Source organism: Gasterosteus aculeatus, chromosome X, assembly GCF_964276395.1.
Source record: "Gasterosteus aculeatus chromosome X, fGasAcu3.hap1.1, whole genome shotgun sequence".
Classification (NCBI taxonomy): domain Eukaryota; kingdom Metazoa; phylum Chordata; class Actinopteri; order Perciformes; family Gasterosteidae; genus Gasterosteus; species Gasterosteus aculeatus.
Genome location: NC_135698.1, coordinates 19,949,163 through 19,969,534, shown reverse-complemented (window position 1 = coordinate 19,969,534; position 20,372 = coordinate 19,949,163). Strand labels below are relative to the sequence as shown.

The window sequence follows — 20,372 nt, the reverse complement described above, 5'->3', positions numbered from 1 at the left end:
TAGCCTGTGGGATTCAATGTGACTTTAAAAGCAACATTTCCTCTTAGTTCAATCTGCTGCCAGCCCGCCACGCTCGCTTGTCTCAGCGTTGTTTGAGTTGCCACCCAGAGGCTGGTTGACTAAAATGAGCTGAAATGAGGTTGGTGCACGAACACGATCAAATGGGTCCATGGATCATCATTTGGAAACAAACCAATGGGCAGTCCGTCAGGAGAAGACTAAATAAACGACGATCCTCCCGACACACCACCATTCATTTTTCCGACCATCGCCTTTGTTTGAGCGAAGCCCGCTCTAAAACTCTTCTGCTTCAGTTCGCAGCAGGCCTCGTGCTCAAATGTGTCCGGAGGTAATTCCCCAGCGTCGATGGAACCAGTTTCCCTCATCATCAACCGGATTCGTACCCACATCCGCCTACGGTGTCACACTATAGGAAGTAATCGTCCTCGCCTCTCATTTCCGACCGCCTCCAGATACGTCTGCACACCTCTTGAATCTCATTAAAATATTCTCTTAATTTCCCTCATGCATATCATGTGTAAAATACTCTGAGGAATTTCCAAGAGTTCAAGGATACAGCGCGATGGAGACGAAGCACTTGGAAGTCTGCAAAGCCTCTGCAGTCAGGTCTGCGTGTTGAGATGCAAAAAAAAAAAGACAAGACTTCTTCTCCGCCTCATCGGGGACTCCGATGGCTGCCGATTACCGCGGCAAACGCTTTCCTCCGCTGATTGTGCCGCTCGATTCCATCTTGAGAAGGCTTCATGGGACAGATGCAGCGCCAGAAAGCCAAACACAAACGACCTTCCTCCCATCAGAGGCCAGAAGGCTCCCAGTAAGAACCTTCAAAGCAGTCCAAAACGACATCCCAGCTGTTAGCGGTGTATTTAAAACGTTGTGCGTGTACTAAATAAAGTTTTTGTCAGACACAGTGAGTCAGTTTCTCTTCAGGCAAACTGTCTATCTTTCTATCACTCGTCGTTCCGTCATTGTTTTTCAAACGAGGCAATCACATTTTGCAATTAAACTCTTCACATTTTATCTCATATTATATCTGAAGCTCGCTCCAAAACTAATTAAGTGCTAATGTGCTGGGATATCTGAGCTAAATGTGAGAATCAGCCATAAAACGTTACACAACAAAGATGGGGGAACACTTCACCTGTCGTAACCTCCCTAATACATGATCCCGACAAGGACTGGTGACACGTATTTATGTTCAAAGTCTGAAAGTTTGGCCAAAGGTGCAAAATAAATCCAATTACTGATGTGATTACTGCTGGGGGACGAGTTCATGAGTCGGATCTCTTTACATCAGGGAAGGATGCATTTCCTCTCAGTCTGCTGCATTATTACATTATGAATTTTCTATATTGAGTGGGAGCAGCCTTTACTGGCTTCCTAACCTTGTTAACACACAGGGGGCAAAAACATGAATCCACTAAACACAGCGCTGTGAGCAGATATGTTAGAATAAGGAATATGTTTTAGAACCATTATTCATGTGCTTGCCAGGAAAAGGGGTTTATTCTTTTCTTGGAAACAAGCGCGCCACGTGTTCAGGCGCTTTTGGTTCTTTTCCACATAATTTGCATGTTTCAATTACCGATGCTTTTATCACAAAATTAAGCTTTTCGAGCCATCTCATCTCTAAGCCGTGAATCCCTTATTTCTGTGTCACGATGTGAATTTGCGCTGAACAAAGACTGGACCAAACCATCAAAGAGAAAAACATGTTAAGAGCCAACAGTGAAAGGTAAAGTAATCAGTGGCTGAGTGAAGAGAAGCAGAGAACGAAGATTGTGAGTTTGGGGACACAATGTCGACTCCAAAGACCTTGGACCTTAGAGACAATAAACTCCAAATGCTTTTTGAACTTTCTCAAGGGTTTCGATGCCCCGGAACGTCCTTGACAAGCTGGTTGTCAGGCTAACAGGTGTGCCGAGTGTGAATAGAAACTGCGGTGTATTTGCACTATAGGGGCTCATTGAAACCACGTCACCAACTAGAAAGTGCATTTCCTGCAGAAAATGCATTTTAAGAAAATACAGAAATGCAGCGTCCAGGTTATTTACATGTGAGAGAACCACGTCCAAGGTGTCACTTTTTGCTCAGCACACACACATCTCTGTCACGGCTTTCCTTTCTGTGCGCGTTGCATCGTCAGCAGCAAAAACTGAACCACATGCTGATAACGTCACAACTAGTAAGTACTAAGGGCCCGTCGCAGATCATCAGAAAGCCAGTGGGTGCTTCGAGTGCAATAAGCTGAGCAAAGATATTTTTAAACAGCAAAGGCCTGATCACATGTGGCGACGGCCTTCTCTCGACTCACCTGGATAACTGAGGAAGACTCTGAGCGATCTGCGCCGGTGTGTGTACGACGTGGTGGACAGAGCTCAAGTCGGCGTATTGACGCTGCTCTGTACATCCACGCGCCACGTTGCGCTTCTGGTGGGCTTCAAAAGAAGCAGAGGCAGGAATGCTGCATTCAAGGGCGGCCTTCAGTATTGTGATGGCGCTCACTGCTCAGGTGCGGTACGAACCAGCGTGCTGCCGGCTCTCAGGTGGTAAGGGAAGGGATTGCATTTGACTGATTGTACCGGCTGTATTGATATTTCAATGGATCATCCTGATGAAATAGATATGATCCAATCGTTAAGGGTCAAAATGTGGGGAACAGGGATTTCTGTGTTGCTGCTTAAATGCACCTGGCTGCCATACTCATGACTGACGACTGGTTGGGAGGAATAATTTCTCCAGAAATCTCTCAAATGACGGTTACGCACTTTATGTACAAGAAGAATTTGAGGAGGATCAGACGGAGAGCATGTGTTTCTCTGCGGTTATACGATGACTATTCAAAGACCCTTGATACATCTCCTGCCCTCCTGATGAGAAATCTAAATATCCAATTGAGCTTAATCAGGATCCATGAAGATGAGTGAACAATCAAACAGCTTCATTGTATGATTGTGTATGTTGCAGTTGGCCAATTCAGTTCATCTATAAACTTGTCTGTTTTTCCATCTGCAAAAGACCCCAAAATGTTTTTATCTCCATCCCTTGTATTCGGAAAACTTAAATTCCAGGTAAAACAATACGCGGGTCTGTGAGCGTCCTGCGTCCTGTTTCATTCCCCTCCTCGGACCACCGCTGTCACCATTTGTCGTGTCGCTGTGTTGTCATGCGTGGAAGCGGTTGGTGGAGAGCCGTCGGTGCGCGGTGTTTACGCTGGGGGGGGGGAAACGCATCCATCACCACCGGGGCTGCTGCCTCGCAGGCATCTCATCTCACCTTCCCCTCTTTTATTGCAGACAGCTTGGGGAAGGATCTTCATATTGCCTCATACCTTTGGAGCAGGAGGTACAGAGAACAAAAATACACCGGGTAGGTCGATACTCAGTGGGCGCCTGCAGTGGTAATTTCACCAGAATTTGCCTAGTTATCTCGTATCGGTTGGAAGCACAAGTTTAGCGGCTCAAAACCCGCCTTCTTCTTGAGATGATCCACAAGCTGCGAGCACAACGGCAGGTTCTACTCAGATCACAACTCAAATAATTAGGAGGCAAGATCCAGCAAAATTCAGTGAGGGGTTTTATTACATACACTCTCAATCAGTCTTTACACATAATCAACAGAACACTGGAATTATCAGTCCAATCTGCATCCACTTTAGCTCAGGGAGTGAGTTATACAGTACTGAACCGGGTTAGGCATAAATGTCTGTGGTGCATTTTATTGCTGTATATTGTTGTTAAGATCAATCCAGCCGCAATCAGTTTTGCAGCACTTCTAAATCCATAAAACCAAAAAATTAAGCAGATTAAAGGATAAAATAAATTGAAACAAGTGAACTTAAAATACTCTGAGGCTAAAATAACAAACGTTACCTCCTTATGCCAGCATTTACATGTTTCTGCTGTTAATCGATCTATTAATCATTACAGGTATTATAGAAATAAATATTGAGGTAAATCTTTGCAACGTCCAGTTCTTCAAACTTTTTTTTGTGTAAAATCTTAAATATTACATCAATTTAGAACTACAGCGTTAAAGGGGGCCCTTTTATTAGTATACCATGACACAGTGACTAGTAGCTCCATTGTGCACATTTTAGTGATTACATTTTAGATTTGTCTCTTGCATTTAGTGGTCAAATACAACCATTTAATGGTTGTTGGTTTTTTTGTTACAGTAGTGGTGTTTTTGCAGCTTAGTTTAACAAATTGCTGCATTTACTGCATTTCAATAACACAAATATCCCTGCGACACATTTTATGTGAAAGTACAAACACGAGTTTAGGGAGATTTAATCGGTGGTCATAACAATAACAAGCTTAAAGTTGAAAAGTGCTCATTTGGTAAAACAGTTCATTACACTGTGAAAGCCAACAGGATCTTTCTAAAATGTGGAACTGCTCCTTTAAGGATACGAGCTGCATTGGCCAGCTGACAGACAATCCCTGTATTACTTCTCAAATCCACATGATGTTCTAGCAAATTTCCTTTAATGCAACAGCCACAATGTCATTGGGGGGGGACAGACTACTTACCTCTATTTTTTTTTTTTTTTTTTAAAGCTACAGGTCAAGAGGTCAACACCATGACACACCAACATGACATAATGGAGGCTATTTAGAGTAAGAGGAGCGTTTCCGTGTGAGGTAGAGGTGGCTGGTGTTGGACCTAGATTTTGGACGAGTTAAAGTTATACATGTTGGCTCGGAGCCTGGCCCACTCCGTTACCGTCTGAACCGAGCTCTTCTCTCGGGTGAGGAGCCCGACGACCTTCTTCAGCTTCTCCTCGTTCCTCTCCAGATACCGGAGGCCGTCAGCCTGCAGCAGGCTCAGCTTCTCGTGGCGGCTCTCGTCCATGGAGATGTCCTCGTTCATGAAGGGGTTGAAGCGGAAATAAGTGTCGGGGGGGAGGAAGGCGTCGAGCATGGCGTGAACCTCTGGAGGGAGGAAGAAAGGGGGGGGGGAGAGGGTGAGGTCGCATAAACATACATATACAGACAGAAATCAGGAATACACAATCAGGTTTCTAATAGTCTCCGTCTGTTCAAACATTCAAGTATTGTGCTAAGGGTGAGAACGGATGTGAAGAGTCAGAGAGTCAGAGTGTGTGTGAGGTGACACCAAGTGAGACCGCCTGGCCTGCCAATCACGGCTGCTTTCAACGGCTACGGCCGAAGGGTTTTTCCAGTCGACAACATGCGAGTGCGCACAGAAAAAGGCGGCGAGGAGCAACAACAGAGATCGTATGCCTGAAGGATCCAAAAAGGTGACGGAGGTCGGTTCCCTCTGTGTTTCCACGCTGGTTGGGCAGAGCAGCCGGCTCTTCATTAACAGGGATGTCATTACGGACCAGCTGCCTTCGAGCCGTGTGCTGCGTGCACGCTTTGGTGCTTTATCGTTGGACTGGATCCAAAGTGTCAAACGTGAAACTGCAGCCGCACCGTGTTCTCCGTGGGCAGGAGGAGAGCGTTCGAAGGGAACCCCCCCGGCCAGCCGGTTCTAAACCCGCTGCTCGGTCTTATGGATCAAGGGAATTTGTGGCCTGCTAGAACGATGAGCGAGTGAGTTCTTTTAGTGAGCGAAAGCCAGTTTCATCAGAAGCGGTTTGCACCCAACAGCCCATTAGCTCTGCTGATGCACCTGAGGCGCGGCGGGAGGTTTGGAGGAGGAGAGAATGTGCGATAAACCCTCTTGCTAATCTGCGGATTCTAAATAACAAAACCTGTGGGATGACTCGGGAGTGCTTAACCCCCAAACACACAAGGAAAAAAAGTGCAGAAAAGCATCTGGGTCACCAGCAGCATCGGGGACGGGGCCGAGGCAAATGTAGGCACGGCGGGGGGGGCCCCGTGCACGGAGGTGATAAGGAGACAGAAGAGGTTGGCACCGCACCGAGTCACAATGGGACGCGTCCAGAACAAAGTCCTCCTGCACTGCAGTGTTTTCTACAGCAATTTAACCCAAATGGGTTGACATTCATCATGAAGATATCAGCAGAGCAAACAATTCACGGTAGATGACCGTGACGGCTCGTCGCTCTTGTTTTTTCGGTTTGAAATCAGATCTGAGCGGGCGGACTGAGACGCGTCGGCAGAAATCAGATTGCATCGTCTGTTTCCACCAGTCAGGAATCACGAAAAGATCGTACTAGTTGAATTTAGCCAGAAAAATGCGGCCTCAGTCTGAAGGCCTAATAGCTTAAAAATAATGGATCCCACGTGTCCAATTAACGACAGCACTTTGTATTGAACGCCCGCCTGATTGGTATATTATATATATATACACACACACACACACACACACACACATTCAAAATGTGCTATATTACACACACATTCTAAATGTGCTAACGAGATAAGAGCTCCATTCAGTCACTGAAGATATCGCCATGGGCTGTAAGCTACTCACCCTCTGTGTCCGTGGCGCTGCTGATGACGTTGGTGAGCTTGGTTTTCAGGCTGGTGTGGGTGGTGCTGTTGTTGCCGGGAGTCTCGAAGCGGCCCGTCCCGAGCGAGACCACACACTCCAGGGGCGTGTCGGGCCACAAGCACTTGCACTCGTGGATGGCCAGTGCCGTGGGATTGTTAATCAGCAGGCCTCCGTCCTGTGCGCAGAACAGAAGAGCTGCCTCGTTTACGCTCTGTGAATGGGTTGGGGGGGGGGGGGTTCTGTGCCAAGACCACAGTCAGCGAAACCAATTAATTGGCATTGGAAAACACAAAATCCTTCATGGGTTTCAACGCTCAATAGCTGACACTTTTGTAGAACATCCGACGAAACAAAAAAGGACAGATCGATGAGCAGCACCAGACCTGCTTCAAAGTCTACAAAGCGTAGAGCTAAATAGCCCCCCCTTTCCTTACAGTTTCAGTGGGACTGGCTTTGATATTGAACAACTGCCCAGGAGTGCTTTTGCTTTGGATCCATAGTCTACCCAAGGCAATAGAGGTAGAGAGGCGGGGGGGGCTGTGGGGATTGTTGAATAGGCATGAGGCTGAGGGGCTGTAGGCTGGCACCAGGATCAAACACACAGGGGCCAGTCCTCATTAAAGAGGCCAGGCTTGGGGGTGGGGGGGGTGGGTTGCAGGGGTTTAGGGACCCACTCCGGGGGGAACACTGCTTGTTTACGTGGCTGTGCACGTGTTTGATGGAGAGCTCTGCTTGGAGTCAGTGCATGTAGTGATGTGGCTACGCGTTTGTGACAGCATATGTCACACGGATCCAAACACAATGGGCCCCCTGGGACGAGAGGGGGGGCATCCAATCTTTACAAACAGATCTGTGCTAACGCAGAGCTGCCTGCTGCCTACCAAGCTAAAGGGCTGCTTCATACACACACACACACACACACACATATCATACATCCAAATACCAGGAAAACAGAGTTTTAAACAGAAAAGGGAATCGTTATTGTACTTTAACTGAACGAAGTGAAGCCTCCTATAGTAGTGGGGGCTCTGTGAGTCACATGTGGCTTTAAATAAATTGGTTCTCCATATAAAAAAAGAAAACAAGTCTAAAGAAGTTAGGACTGACGAAGGCACCGCGGTCGTAAAGGGACATGCTAAGATGTTCCACAGATCACATCAACACACAATCTAGAAAATACATGACTGATTAATCAATGATAAAAGTTCAGCTTGTTTCAGCTGTACAGCAGCGCTATGAAAGCACCAGATGAAGGGTTAGAGTCACAAGTCATCCTGCAGAGAACATGACCGAGTCATCCTCTGGGCACCATGAATTTACGGTATTAGTAATTGGGATATTGGGAATATGTCAATATAACAATTGAAAGCCAATCCGTATGATTCAGCCTCTGGGGACCACGAATGACAAGATAGTTGATGTTTTAGTCTGAGCGGTGAACGTTGCTGGCTTGGCTGAAAAAAAAAAAAAAATGACAAAGGCAAACCCCTCCACTGCCCCCGAGTAGCACTGACTTAGTGTTCAATGATTCAAAAAAAAGTAATCCTTCATGATAATCAACGGTCCGAATCCCATTAAAACCTTACTATTTGGATAGTTTCCTCAGAGAATCAGAGGTTCCACATCCCACTGGCTCAGATGGAAGTCACACACAGCGCTTCACTGTCCCTCAAAGCACAGAGGAACTGCAGAGTCAGCCGCTTTTCCAAAGCACGTCGTTAAGCACCAGCAGGGAACCTGGCCGACCGAGCAGTGAACACCGAGAAGGGAGAAAACTGCTGGATTGGAGGTGCTCTTAATGGAGACTTAGAGGGACCTTCACCGCCGATCGCGCCGGACGAACCCAGCCGGGAAAAAACAAAACAACTCAGCGGTTTCGTTATCGCTCACCCCACTGTGAGAGGCTCCATTCTCTGAAGTCAGCGGCAATCATGGCAGCGGTCTCACAGGCTCAGTGGCCTGGCGGCGCACACGGAACCAAAGCATGTAACGTTAGAAGATGACTGCACAATGCGCCTGTGAGCTCAACGGTTTAAACTTGTCTCCATTTCAGTGCACCGGCTCGGACAATTCAAAGCATAGTCGAGGCCTTTAAAGAGAGTCGGCTCTTTTTCTTTGCTTTTGGGGAGCGAAGACGCTTTGCGGTGCCGCTGGAGGACACTAGGTAGGGTTCATCTGTGAGGGGCTCTCAGAACCTTTTCCAGGAATCAATGATTTAGAAGATAATTTGCATTTGTTTTTGTCCCTGCATAGCTGTCATGAACAAACAAGCTCGTCTCGGGAAGAAGCCGCCGGGCTCGATCTACACTGAACGCTTTGAGTCTGGGAGCTGCTTTAAAGCCTTTCAGTCAGATATCCACTGTTGGCCCACCGCCACGTTCTCACACAAGGGATTCCTGAGGCCGGGGCACATTTGGACGTAGACTTAGAAACAATTGTCTACTTTTAGGACGAAATGCGAAATGAGCCTTGCATACAAAATGGCCAAAAACAAGCTGTCAGTCAAACGCGCAGCATGGCGCGAGGCAAAGGTCACTTCCATTTATGGGGATTTAGAGCTGTAACACTGCTCCAACTGACAATGACTCGGCCTCACTGGGAGAGAACGTGCCATGCGTCATTGGATAAATGTCCTCGGAGGGCACAACCCTGTCAGTCGAGACCATGTGACCAGGTTTTAACCTCGGTCTGAAAGGAAACTGAATTTGGAAATTTGGAGTTTGAATAATGCCTTCCTGAAAGGCTTAATGATTTCCTTTGACGGCGTTGCTTGATTCCGGCAGAGCCTGTTAGTGGTTTTCTCCGGAGGATCACAGCTCTTCTGGCCTCGCCTTCGCCCTTCAGGGTCTCGGGGGACTGATTTGCGAATCAGCGCCTCAATTCCGGTTATCTCCAAAAAGAGACATTTATTAGCTAATTAGGGCTCCTCCCACACCTACAGGGTCATGAATCCCTTCTTCCTTTGGACGATGGAGGCTGAAATAAGGCTTTCCGCAATGAAACGGAGATGACGAGAGCCGTGGTAAATAAACAGAATGAAGACGTGATCTACAGGACCCTTGCTCTGCTGGTTTGAAATTCCCCGGCTGTCATTAACTTTCGGGGGCTTATCTTCAGTGTTCCAGTTAAAGCCGCCTTGGAGAGGGATTAGAATAGGAAAGAGGTGCTATCGCCAGGATCGGTGAAAGTCATTTCACGCCCCAGTGTGCGTCTGCTCCCATTAGCAGGGACAGCAAACTTCCTCCCCTCCTTTCATCCGCTGCTCCCGCGTATCGCTCACTCCAACCCGAGCTTCAATGGCGCGTTGAGCGGGGGGGGGGTCATGACAAGCGGACCCTAACCTTGCCGAGAACAGAGGGCTCGCTCAGATCCAAATGAGGTGAGCCGTCGCCGTGCATCTGGCGCAGCGTTCGCATCACAGACCCGATGAGCAGCCGCAGTCATTAGGAGTCTTTGACAGGGCCGGGCCGAGGGGCACCGAGGGGCAACGAGGCTCCCTTCTCTCAAATGATTAATTAGGGAAGTGTTACATAAGTCGTGGACGTCCGATTGGGCCGGTGACAATGGCCACAGTTTTCCCAGAGATGGTCATTCAAAGTTATGAGGTTGCGGAGGGAAAAAAAAAAACTCCCAATACTTTCACAAATCGTCCAAATAGAAGCACACAGTTTGCACATAAAAGCAAGATCTCTTGATTTAATGGTGCTAAATATCCCAAAACGGCACCCAACCCACATAAAAGGGCCCCATTGTCAGCAGCGAGGATGAGAGTGACAACATGGTCAGTGTGAGGAGAGCCACTCCTCAGGTCAAGTCAGAGGTCTTCATGCCTTATTATGCAATTACGCCGACCGGTTCTCCTCTTTGCCTTTTTGCTTTACGGGTCTCAAAAGGGTCAAATAGGAGGCTGTCAATAGAGAGACTGGTCTGTGTGCGCCACAACTTTGCCCCAGGCAGGCAAAGAAATGAAGATCTACTGTTCACGGTTACCTCTTCCCACACATTCGGTGAATGCGGGACCACACATGGACCCCCAGAATTGAAACAATGAATCATTCCTGCCGACTGTTCAAATCAAACTGAGATTTACTGCAGTGATGTGAACAGCTAAGGAACACCCGCGCACAAAACGTGCACAGTCCAGGTTCCCTCGATGCCTTACGTATATATTTGACAACTTCATATTAGACGGCATCATTTTTCCGTCTATCATTTGCTGAGCAATTTGAAGCTCATTTCCCTGCTGTACAGAGGAGACGTGAGTGAACACTTGCATACCAATACGACGGTTCCCACCACTGATTTATTCCAGTGAACCTGTGGGGCCACTGCAGAGGGACGGGATAAAATAATCAGCGGACTGACTTAATCCCCACACAAGTGTTTGCAGTGCAATCAGGTGTTTGTGCAGGAGCGAAAGCGTAAATACAACAGAACAAAAAGAGGAAAAGTTAGAATGAGGGAATGTATGTGTGCATGTTGTTACTCGGGGGACAAAGACCCCGAGCAGGAAGCCGTCTGCAGAAAAAAGTCTGAGCTCCGTCCTGCGAACAGCCTCCAGGCCGAGCTCTCGGGGCTTAACACAGGAGGAGAGGACCGGGACGAGGAAGTGGGTAAAAAAAAGCTCAGATTTATACCTGAATCAACCTCCTCTCTTCCCCTCTGCCTCATCTGAGGAGCACTGCGGGCGCTGAGCATGTAATTCACGACCAAGAAAAAGAAATGGTGATCCAAAAGGTCGTGATATTTTTGGACTGCACTTAATCACGTGAGACCGTGTGCCACTTTCGCCTCTCTTCTCACAGAGAATCAGTCGGAGTTCTTTAGCCAAAGCTGCCACATTTAATGACTTCTTAGACCCGTTTATGTCTCATCCCCTCGGTCATCTCGGAGCAACAGGAGATCTAGAAGTGCAGCTGTGACCTCCTGCGTTTCTGGCTCTGTGAAGGCTCTCCGCGTTGTGCCGGTGGTGGCCAACTAGCGACATGCCTCGCATCGAATCTTGGCAGAGGTGGGAACAAAACATCCTCCCGTTCCTCCGCTACCGCCTCAGGAGACCAGGAGACACCATGGCAACACGGAGGACAAAATCGGGCCTCCTCGCCATTCCACGCATGCCCTGGCACCCACTGCGAGCCTTCTGAAGGCTTCTACTCCTGTGTTCTTTGGAGCCGAGATAACGGAGCGAGCTTTAATGTGGAACCACCCCCCCCCCCCTCACTAGGGCGTCCTCTCCACGGCTATGGTAGCAACTGTAAGGTTGTTCTGCTTCAAAAAAGGTCTCGCTGGAAGGTTACAATTTCCCTTCGCGTTACCGGTGAAATTGGGTGAATCGGAATCTCTGGCGCCGTCAGATTTCAATTCGCGGAATCACCAAAGCATCCACGAACAATCACCACTGTCTTGAAAGGCTGCTTGAGAATTGCGGCAGTCGTTCAGCACATGGCAGAGCGACCGCGCCGCTCTCAGCGAAACAAAAGGGCGGATTGTTTGGTGCTGGGATCAAGTGGAGAACTCTGTGGGCGTCTGTGGAAAACGGCGCGATGACTCTCTCCTCAGGGAATCCCGACACCACACAGGCTGCGTCTTATGCTCATGACGGCTGTCAGCAGCCCAGGGAGATAATAAAGGAGGCTGGGGGGGGGGGGGGGGGCGTCGCGAAGGTGGCAGGGGTCATCTGGAAAGTACCCGTAGTTGAAAGGCGAGAGAGAGCGAATATTAGAAGGAGCTTATTAGGAGATGCTGTTCCATGGGACTTTGTGGGATAAAGTGTCCGATCACGTTTAACGCGCCATTAAAAGGAATTGCGTGTGTGTGCGCGTCACTATGTGTACAAAGTTATACACCTCACAGGGACAGGAGGTGTGCAGGAGACTTCAGGATCCCGAAGACAAACGTGACGTTCGATATAGGCTAACGTTACAAGTACAGGTCGGCCCTGAAGGCGCAGAGCTAGTTTGAATATTCATTAAGTTCATCACTGGAAACCAAAGTCAAGACTATGATTTTGACATCAGCATCTCTTTAAGAGTTTAGAGGATCATAAACCTGATTGAGGAGGATTAGAGAGGAACAGATCATGAAAGGAACAGAACAGCTCTATGAGGTATACTGTACTTAACTGCCCAACTGCTATAAAGACACAACCATTCCTAGGATGTTCCATTATTTTGATATTATTGAGAAATCCTCACTGAAGAGGATCTTCATGAAATCAAGATGCTAAACTTTTGTAGCTGGTGGAAGCACAGCATGTGCAACGAGCTAACAAATTGAACTGAATTTCTATTCTTTTGACAGAAAATAAAAACAGCAGCTGAAATACGATGGTGTCAGAAGTTCCTGCTGGTGACTAACAAGAGGCGCAAGTCATTTGTCTTAATTGTGCGTCCGAATGAGTCGGATGTGGGATTCGGCGGCGTGTGATGATGGGAGAGCTGCAGCGCACTAATGAGACCTGCAAGCTGAGGACATCTCCCACCACAGGTGGGTCTTCATCAACCAGTCCCTTTCATTCTTCCCCAGTCACCTACACTACTGAGGCAGCTTCCAATTAAGATACGGCCTTTGATGCAAAAAACACACATCATTGCAGCGCGCCGTCTAGTGCTTCCGTCTTCAAACCCTCCCATCTGGCTTTTGAATGTGAATTCAAGGACACGCTGGAATCGGGATGTGGCGGCTTAAACGGCGGCAACGTCGACTGAATGCTCGAACAGAAGTCAAGCTTGATGCCTTGCAGCTACGTTTTTCCTCATGGTCTTTAGTTTAACTCGAAACTACTCTGCCTCCGCTCATGTGGTTTGTTGTTCCCGAAAAAAAAAAAACGGCAAACGGAGCAGCCATGCATATTGATGAATCAACTGGTACAGTCGTGGTCGGTTATGTCACGGATGGCTAACGCGTGTCCGTGTAGTGGTGATGGATTCGAGTGCATCTCACTGCGACTCACTCTCCTGTTAAGATGGAGAGGGAAATTAACGGCGACAGGAATGAAAGGGGGGTCCGTCCCCCCCCCCCTTCCGTGTGGAGGATGTTTCTCTTTAGGCTGCTGGAAATCCTTCACTGTCCATCATCAACGCCGACTGTACATGTATTTAAATCCAGCAGCCCGACAGATTATTGTAGCAGAAGACTCTGGTTAAATTGTCACTGCGTGTGTAAAAGTGCAAATGGGAAACAAAGCATGAAGGAACACATTGAGTGAAAAAAAATATATATATATATATTTCACTTGTTTGTGCATTATTTTTATACACAATAGCATATCGTTTACCAAAAATTTAGAGTATTAAAATGTTATAGAATAGAAAGATTTAAAAAAAGGACAATATGTTTCCCCAATAATTTAGACAAGGCCTGACTTGGTATTTTAATTGGATTGGGAAAAAGGCACCTCATGTTTGAGGGAAGCCCACCTAGACTGCGTATATACACACAAACAACATTATTTTTGGTACCGGACTTAATTCAATGTTGTTTTGACCCTTGAAAAAAAAAATGCACCAGATGGGGATCATGTTTGCGTAAAATCAAATCCAATTGGAAGTTGGAACATTGTGTTGAGTAATCACATATCCCAGATAAGCAGAACTACAGTAAATTCAATAAACTTTTGTTTTAGACAAAGTTACAAACAACTAGAAACAAAGAACCTGGCAGAACTATTATTTGCTTCCTCTTGACATAAGGATTGTCCAAATGAATAAGACAGCAAATGGTTCAAAAATGAGGAATGATAATGGAAGTGGTGCAGGTGAGGTATTGACCCTTCCATGTGTGCATGCAATGCTGCGATGTCATATTGACCTCTTGCAATGTGCCAGTTTTTGTAAATGAAAAAGAAAACGTGACCCATCCACTCCGAGGGCTGCCAAAGAAATCCTAAAGGAAGACATTAAACATTCACTCTGCCACATGTCCTCATGGAATATAAGCTCGTGTAACAGTTGTGCTCGTGACACCCTGAGAGTTCAATTGATAGCTTGACCGGTTCCGTGACCCCCTCCGCCCCCCTTCCTTCCTTGCCACAACCCCGTTACTGCTGTGAGTGGGACAGACCTGGTGGAGATCGTTCCCCAACTTGAACTCCTGGAAATAACCCGGGGCTGCTGACGTGGCCCGGATGGCCTGCCACAGCTGGTGCTGGGAACCCCCCAGGTAGGGGGAGCGCATGCCGGGCAGCAGGTTGTAGTTCCTGAACACGTAGGCCTTCAGGCTGCCGCGGTTCACGATGGTGCTCACCGCCGCCACCTACAGCCGGAGGAAATGACAGAGAACCGCACTCTCTCAGCATGAGGCGGCGTTTGGCAAACAGAACGCAGGCGGCACGTCGCGTCGGTCATTCTGCCACATTCTGCCGCTTTGATGACATCTCTATACTGAATACTGGATACCTCCCGAGCCACAGTGTCTTATGTGGCTTTAGAGCGTATTTGACTTCCACTTGTCATTGCAGAGAGAGAGATGGGGGCTTTTTCTGTAATATCCCATCAAGGTGAGCCAAGGGCTTCCCGGTCAGAGGCAGAAAAGAACAAGCGTGAAGAATGTATGAGGCCGTCTTCTAAAGCTCACCTTGGGGCATTCGGGGTTTCTTGAAGTTTCCACCAGAAGCTGAGAGCCCATTTTCTCTCTGTGGAATGGAAAACAGGGCTATGTCATATGTTTGTGAATTTTGGACAGCGGCAACTCTTGTTGCAGCTTCTCAAAAAGCTCCTGCACATCACTTAAATGGAATTTTAAAGTATTTTATGCCATAATATTTTTTTCAAAGGACAATTTTACTGCCCAGTAGCAGTAGAATTCAAAGAGCAGGCTGGCTGTTTCCTTTCATCAACTCCTAGTTACGTTTACTTCCTTTCTCTCTCAGCAGCACAAAGGAGCTGACCTGAGGATGTTCTCCCAGGCTTCGCTGTCATAGAAAGCATGGTTCCAGCCCATCTTCACAGTACCAACGATGACGTTCTGCTTGAAGACATCTGAACCCAGCTTACGGTAAAGGTCGTCACACTCGTTCAGAGGGATTTGGAACACACCTAGCATGAACCCTAAAATGGCACCTGTGGAGAAACACAGTCAAACATTCACAGAGGGAAAAGGACTAAATAAACAACACAACGGCAGGTTTTCACAAACAGGAAGTGGGAGAGCTTCAGACACTCCTTTGAGAATGCTGCTGAGAAGGTGACCAAACATGCATGACAGCTCATTGGTGTCCTTCTCAGGCCTGATGTAGCACCAATTACGTGAAGGGTTATTTTACCCCTTTAGAAACTTTAATCTTATCACTTTATCTCTGTGTTGAGGGATCGCTGCTAGGACAACCCATCCACAACAGAGCTGTGAGGGCAGAGGTGGGGTGCACCTGAATGATGTGGCCGATCAACCCCACCAGATGTGGCCCAGATGGCTTTTTAAATGTGTAAACATCATTCAATCGAGCAGACGGATTACATCTTGCTCTGAAACACATTCACTAATTGTAAAAACAAAAGGGCCTCTGGTCGGGATTAAGACGGGAGAACTGATAGGAACTGGGGACAAACAGAAACTTCTGGCAGTGATTAAAGGCCACAGTTCATCTCCTGTCAAATGAAAGCGACCAAGTGGCCGGTGGAGATGGTCCACAGCATCCCCTTGTGGTGAATTTGGATACGGGGAAAATAATATATGAAGCCATCGAAAACCAAATGAGGCAATGCAGTTTCATGACAAACGGTCATCTGTTTAACAAATTGAAGCGTTTTAAACAAACAGTTTTACTGTGGCCTGACCTGGGCGAAAAGACCATAACAGAGCAACAAACGGGTCAGTTTGTGATCAGTTAGTTAGTCAGCCAACAGGCACTCGTGCAATGTGACACAGACAGAGAAGTAGGACAACTCACCTGTGCTGACACCACAGATATAGTCAAACAGTTTGTAAATAGGTTTCCCGGTCAGGGCTTCCAGCTTGTGTAACGCCTGAAGTGCAACAAGTCCCCTGAAAGTACAAAGTCAGACACACACACACACACACACACACACAAGCAAAGAGCGCTGAATGAATACAATGACAACCACAGCAAACACACTTTCTAAAAAGTGCGCTGATTTATTTCCCACAAGTAAAGAAACAGATGGTGATCCAATTAACTGAATGTTTCTCAGGGCTACATTTATAAATAAAAGCCATCAATAGCTCATCCAACAAAAAAACTGCAGAGCTGAACTTGTACCGTAGCCCTCCTCCATCTATGGACAGTATCCGAAAGCCCCTTCCTTTCACAGGTTTATGGTAGCCCACCAGAGCGAGGGCTTCTCTTACTGCCGCCCCCAGGCCCGGGTCGCTGGCCTGTTTCAGACGCAGCAGGCAAGGGATGACCTGTTCCTGGAGAACACGTAAACATACTATGTCAGATGTGGGGATGCACAAACATTCACAGGGGATTAACATTCCTCACCCTGGTCAACGGTGTGAAAGGTTAGCACTGAATTAGTTCCTCACGCCATCACAGATACGGCACGGACATGAATAAATACTGCAGTGTGTTCTCAACATGTAGAGCGGCTGCAGAGCCTTGACATTAAACAGAGGGATGTGTAACCTGTAGCCACAGCTGACCAAATTACATTTGCCTGTTGTGGGAAAATTCCCAAACACAAGCAGCAGGTCAACGTTGAGGTTATTTACACGCTACGGCTGTCTGAAAATTCATGCCAACAATAACTGGTTAATGCACGTCTGTCTATAAGCAGGATTCCCTTTCCATACCGATTCAATCTCTTCCGTAGATGCATGGATTTGTTTCTACGCTATTAAAGGATCGTATGTACCAAATAGGCCTGCATTTGACATCAATGGATTGCAACTGGTTTCATGGAGGTTAAACAAAAAGGATAAAGTTCATGAGCGAGTGCCAAACTTAAAGAGCGGCTGCTTCTGACATGGCCAGCGGCCTCAGGCACGTTCCCTTCTCACCTTGACTGCAACACCACAGGTTTCTGGAAACTCCAGGAGATGGTAGCTGAGGTCCTCCACCCTGTTGATGTAGACTCTTACATCGGATGCCCTGTGGAGAGCCTGAACCAGAGCCCGGGTTCGATTGTCCACACTCACCCTGGCAATGATCTGGAGACAATGGAAAAAAGAGAAACCAATAAATTCCACCTAAGGGAACTACAGGCCTTTATTTACATTTTCATTTGAAAAGGGTAACCGTCATTTTGATTTACAATATGTGACACTGCTCATCAACGTTGTCACTGTAGCCTTCTTTATTTCTCAGGTGACCTCTTGTACCCAGACGAGAAGCCATCAGTGATAAGATAAATGAACGTCCAACACTTACTTCAATCCCTAATATTCCATTATATCACAAGTTGATCATTACATATTAAAGAAAAAAGGTTGTCCCTCTTACAGGGGACGGAACCTAATATTTCAATTATGAGCTCCACTCAAAAGTGTAAGAAACTGTGCAAATACATTTCAAGTGCTACATAACTACTGCTATATGAGCTAAGTTTCTAAATGTCATATTGTAATCCACATATGAGTGTGTCCACCATCTAAAAGTAGAAGCCCGTGGACAAGACAAGAAACACGATCACGACAAAGCTTCGACTACAGATTTGTATTTGATTTTGTTCCTTTGATAATGCAGATTTCATGTTTGCTCCTTGGGTTCAATTTAACAACATGAACTACAACAAAACTCGATGACTGGTCTAGTGAAAATCAGCCAAAGCTGTGCAGTGATCTAGTATTAAAAAACAAAACACATCCTTAGATTCGGTTTGCCTGTTGTGTTAATCTCCCCAACATTAAAGCATCGGCAGGCTCGGCCTATAAAAGGTTCATATTCGACGGCCCCTCGAACTCTGCAAGGGAGTTATTTTGTAAAAATTGATTCCCAGAACTCGGGCAGCGCATCGACACGCTACACTAATCTATGGAGCAGCAAGAGCTCTGCTCTACGTGTGGACAGTGGGCAGCCTGCTAGAATTATACAGATAAAGAAATGTGTACGCATACACATTTCACTTTGACGTAGACCTACCTTCTCTCTTTGAAGTATTAGTTTCTTGGCTTTCTCCTCTGCAGTTTTCGGCTCATTAGTGGTTGTGACCTCCATCGGTTTGACTGGTGCATCATCAGTTTTCTTTACCTCCACTATAGCACTTTTGTACTCAGCGGTCCTAAACTTTGGGACCAGGGGAGCAATGTAGCTTCCTACGAAGGCTTGTACAGTGGGAGCAGAGTAGGACAGGTAGTGTCCCAAACCCTTCTTTGCGGATGGTAGGGTAACTGGAGCTGAAGCAACTGTTTTACCAGGTACTGGCATGAGGTCACTAGCTTGTGGGGCCTGAGAAGGAGTAGAGGAAGAGTAAACATTCTCCACTTTCTTGACGTTTGTACTGCTGCCAAAGTAGGAGTTGATGTGATGGGCCAGATAGTTGTAAGTCTCATCGAGGCTGACTGAAAGGGTGCTGGGATGGAAAAGTGCTGTGGTTTGCTGGGAAGCTTTGCCCTTGCTCTCATCATCACTCAGTGAAGGTTTCAGCTCCTTTTGCTTCTTGGCAGAAGTGGCTTTGACGGCAGGGACAACACGTCTCACCCTTTTCTCCTTCGGCTCCCCCACAGCCAGAACTGCGGCAGCGACAGTTGCCGGGGAAGGATTGTGAGAATGTGTGGCGGCAGTAGCATTTGCATCAGATGTAGCAGCAGACGTAAGAATAGACGGTTTAATGGAAGATGAGCCACATATAGGTTTAGGAGGATTAGATGTAGAAGGGGGAGCGACATCCGTAGGCGCAGGAGTAGGTGAGACTGCGCTCTCTTCTGCTTTTTGGGCGGACTCGACAATGGCCTCACCCTTTTTCCCACCTTTTAGAGCATTAGGCTTGAGTTTGGCAATTTTGGAGAGCAGCTCTGTGTGCGTCCCGCTCACGGCCTTGGAAACTGTGTCCAGTGTGTTCCTGACCCGAGACATGTGTTGGCTCAGACCAGCAGACCACCGGGAGGCGGAAGTGTTCAAGAAGAAGGCGCTGTTGTGGAGTCCAAGCCGCTGTCTAACCTGGTTAGCTTTGCAGGGCCATCCCTTTCGCCCAGTGTTCCTCAGGTGGTGGATGTGCCTCCAGCTGAGGTAGCCCACCCTGTAGCAGTAGGGCTGTGGTACATGGACCCTGCAGTGAGCGGTGCCAGACGAGGGAAGCGATGCTGCGGACTTGTGGGCTTGGGATTGCGACGAATGGAACGCTCTGCTTATTCTGTCCCAAGTTTTTGGGGCCCATTTATGACTCATTCTTCCAGGTCACAAGGGTTTGTGAAATCCACATGAATATTAGGTTTATGCTTTCCCTTGTCATTAATCTGGTAAAGAGGGGGGGAAAAAAGTTATGAATGAATGACTATAAGAGAAAGAAAAGTTAGCAGGAAATGTCATGCCATGCCATGACGTGGAATAAAACTACTAACTACTCCCATAAATGCCTTAGACAAGCGAATTTAATATCTAACGTTACTTACCATCACATTTTCAACATAAGCAACTACCGTTAGCTGTTAGCTCCTCTATCGCAGCTAGCGTTAGCTAATGGTAACTCAGCTCCGTAAAGGCACCACAAAACATAACAAACCGTACCTGTTTCACCGTATCATGGAAGACAGAAACGCGGTTATACTCTCATTGAGTCGTCAACCTACGTATGGGTTCACACAAAAATATTGCTCCGTAAACTATGGCAACACAGCGTCACTAGATTTAACACAACATCCTTGTTGACGTGCAACGTCAGTGAAATGAAAAACAATGATTACGCAACCCTCTTTGCTGTGCGATTGGCTGAGTGTCGCTCGACCCCTTGAATGGAGCGTGCTGATTGGTTGAGCAAGAACTCCCCACCTTTTACAGTGAAAGAGGTTGAATTGGGGAGGTGGAG

At 47.2% G+C, this 20,372-nt stretch overlaps 1 protein-coding gene across 1 annotated transcript; it reads right to left on the bottom strand.

The window, feature by feature from the left end:
* Positions 1-3,584: 3,584 nt before the first annotated feature.
* On the bottom strand, positions 3,585-20,240 carry LOC120809329 (calcium-independent phospholipase A2-gamma). The gene is made up of 10 exons (XM_040163047.2): positions 20,075-20,240; positions 18,491-19,803; positions 17,410-17,559; positions 16,667-16,818; positions 16,337-16,431; positions 15,338-15,509; positions 15,025-15,082; positions 14,512-14,703; positions 6,430-6,625; positions 3,585-4,958 (listed from the first exon to the last, which is right to left on the bottom strand). The coding sequence occupies exons 2-10, from the start codon at positions 19,733-19,735 to the stop codon at positions 4,690-4,692; spliced, it is 2,529 nt and encodes an 842-aa protein (XP_040018981.2). The 5' UTR covers positions 19,736-19,803; positions 20,075-20,240; the 3' UTR covers positions 3,585-4,689.
* Positions 20,241-20,372: the final 132 nt, after the last annotated feature.

What these genes read in the sequence shown, in the direction of transcription:
- LOC120809329 (XM_040163047.2), bottom strand. Translation starts at nt 19,735, where the DNA reads ATGAGTCATAAATGGGCCCCAAAAACTTGGGACAGAATAAGCAGAGCG. An exon ending in CCTGTGGTGTTGCAGTCAAG is followed by an intron (nt 16,819 to 17,409) that starts GTGAGAAGGGAA and finishes CGTGTTCTCCAG; the next exon opens with GAACAGGTCATCCCTTGCCT. An exon ending in TATCTGTGGTGTCAGCACAG is followed by an intron (nt 15,510 to 16,336) that starts GTGAGTTGTCCT and finishes GTTTCTCCACAG; the next exon opens with GTGCCATTTTAGGGTTCATG.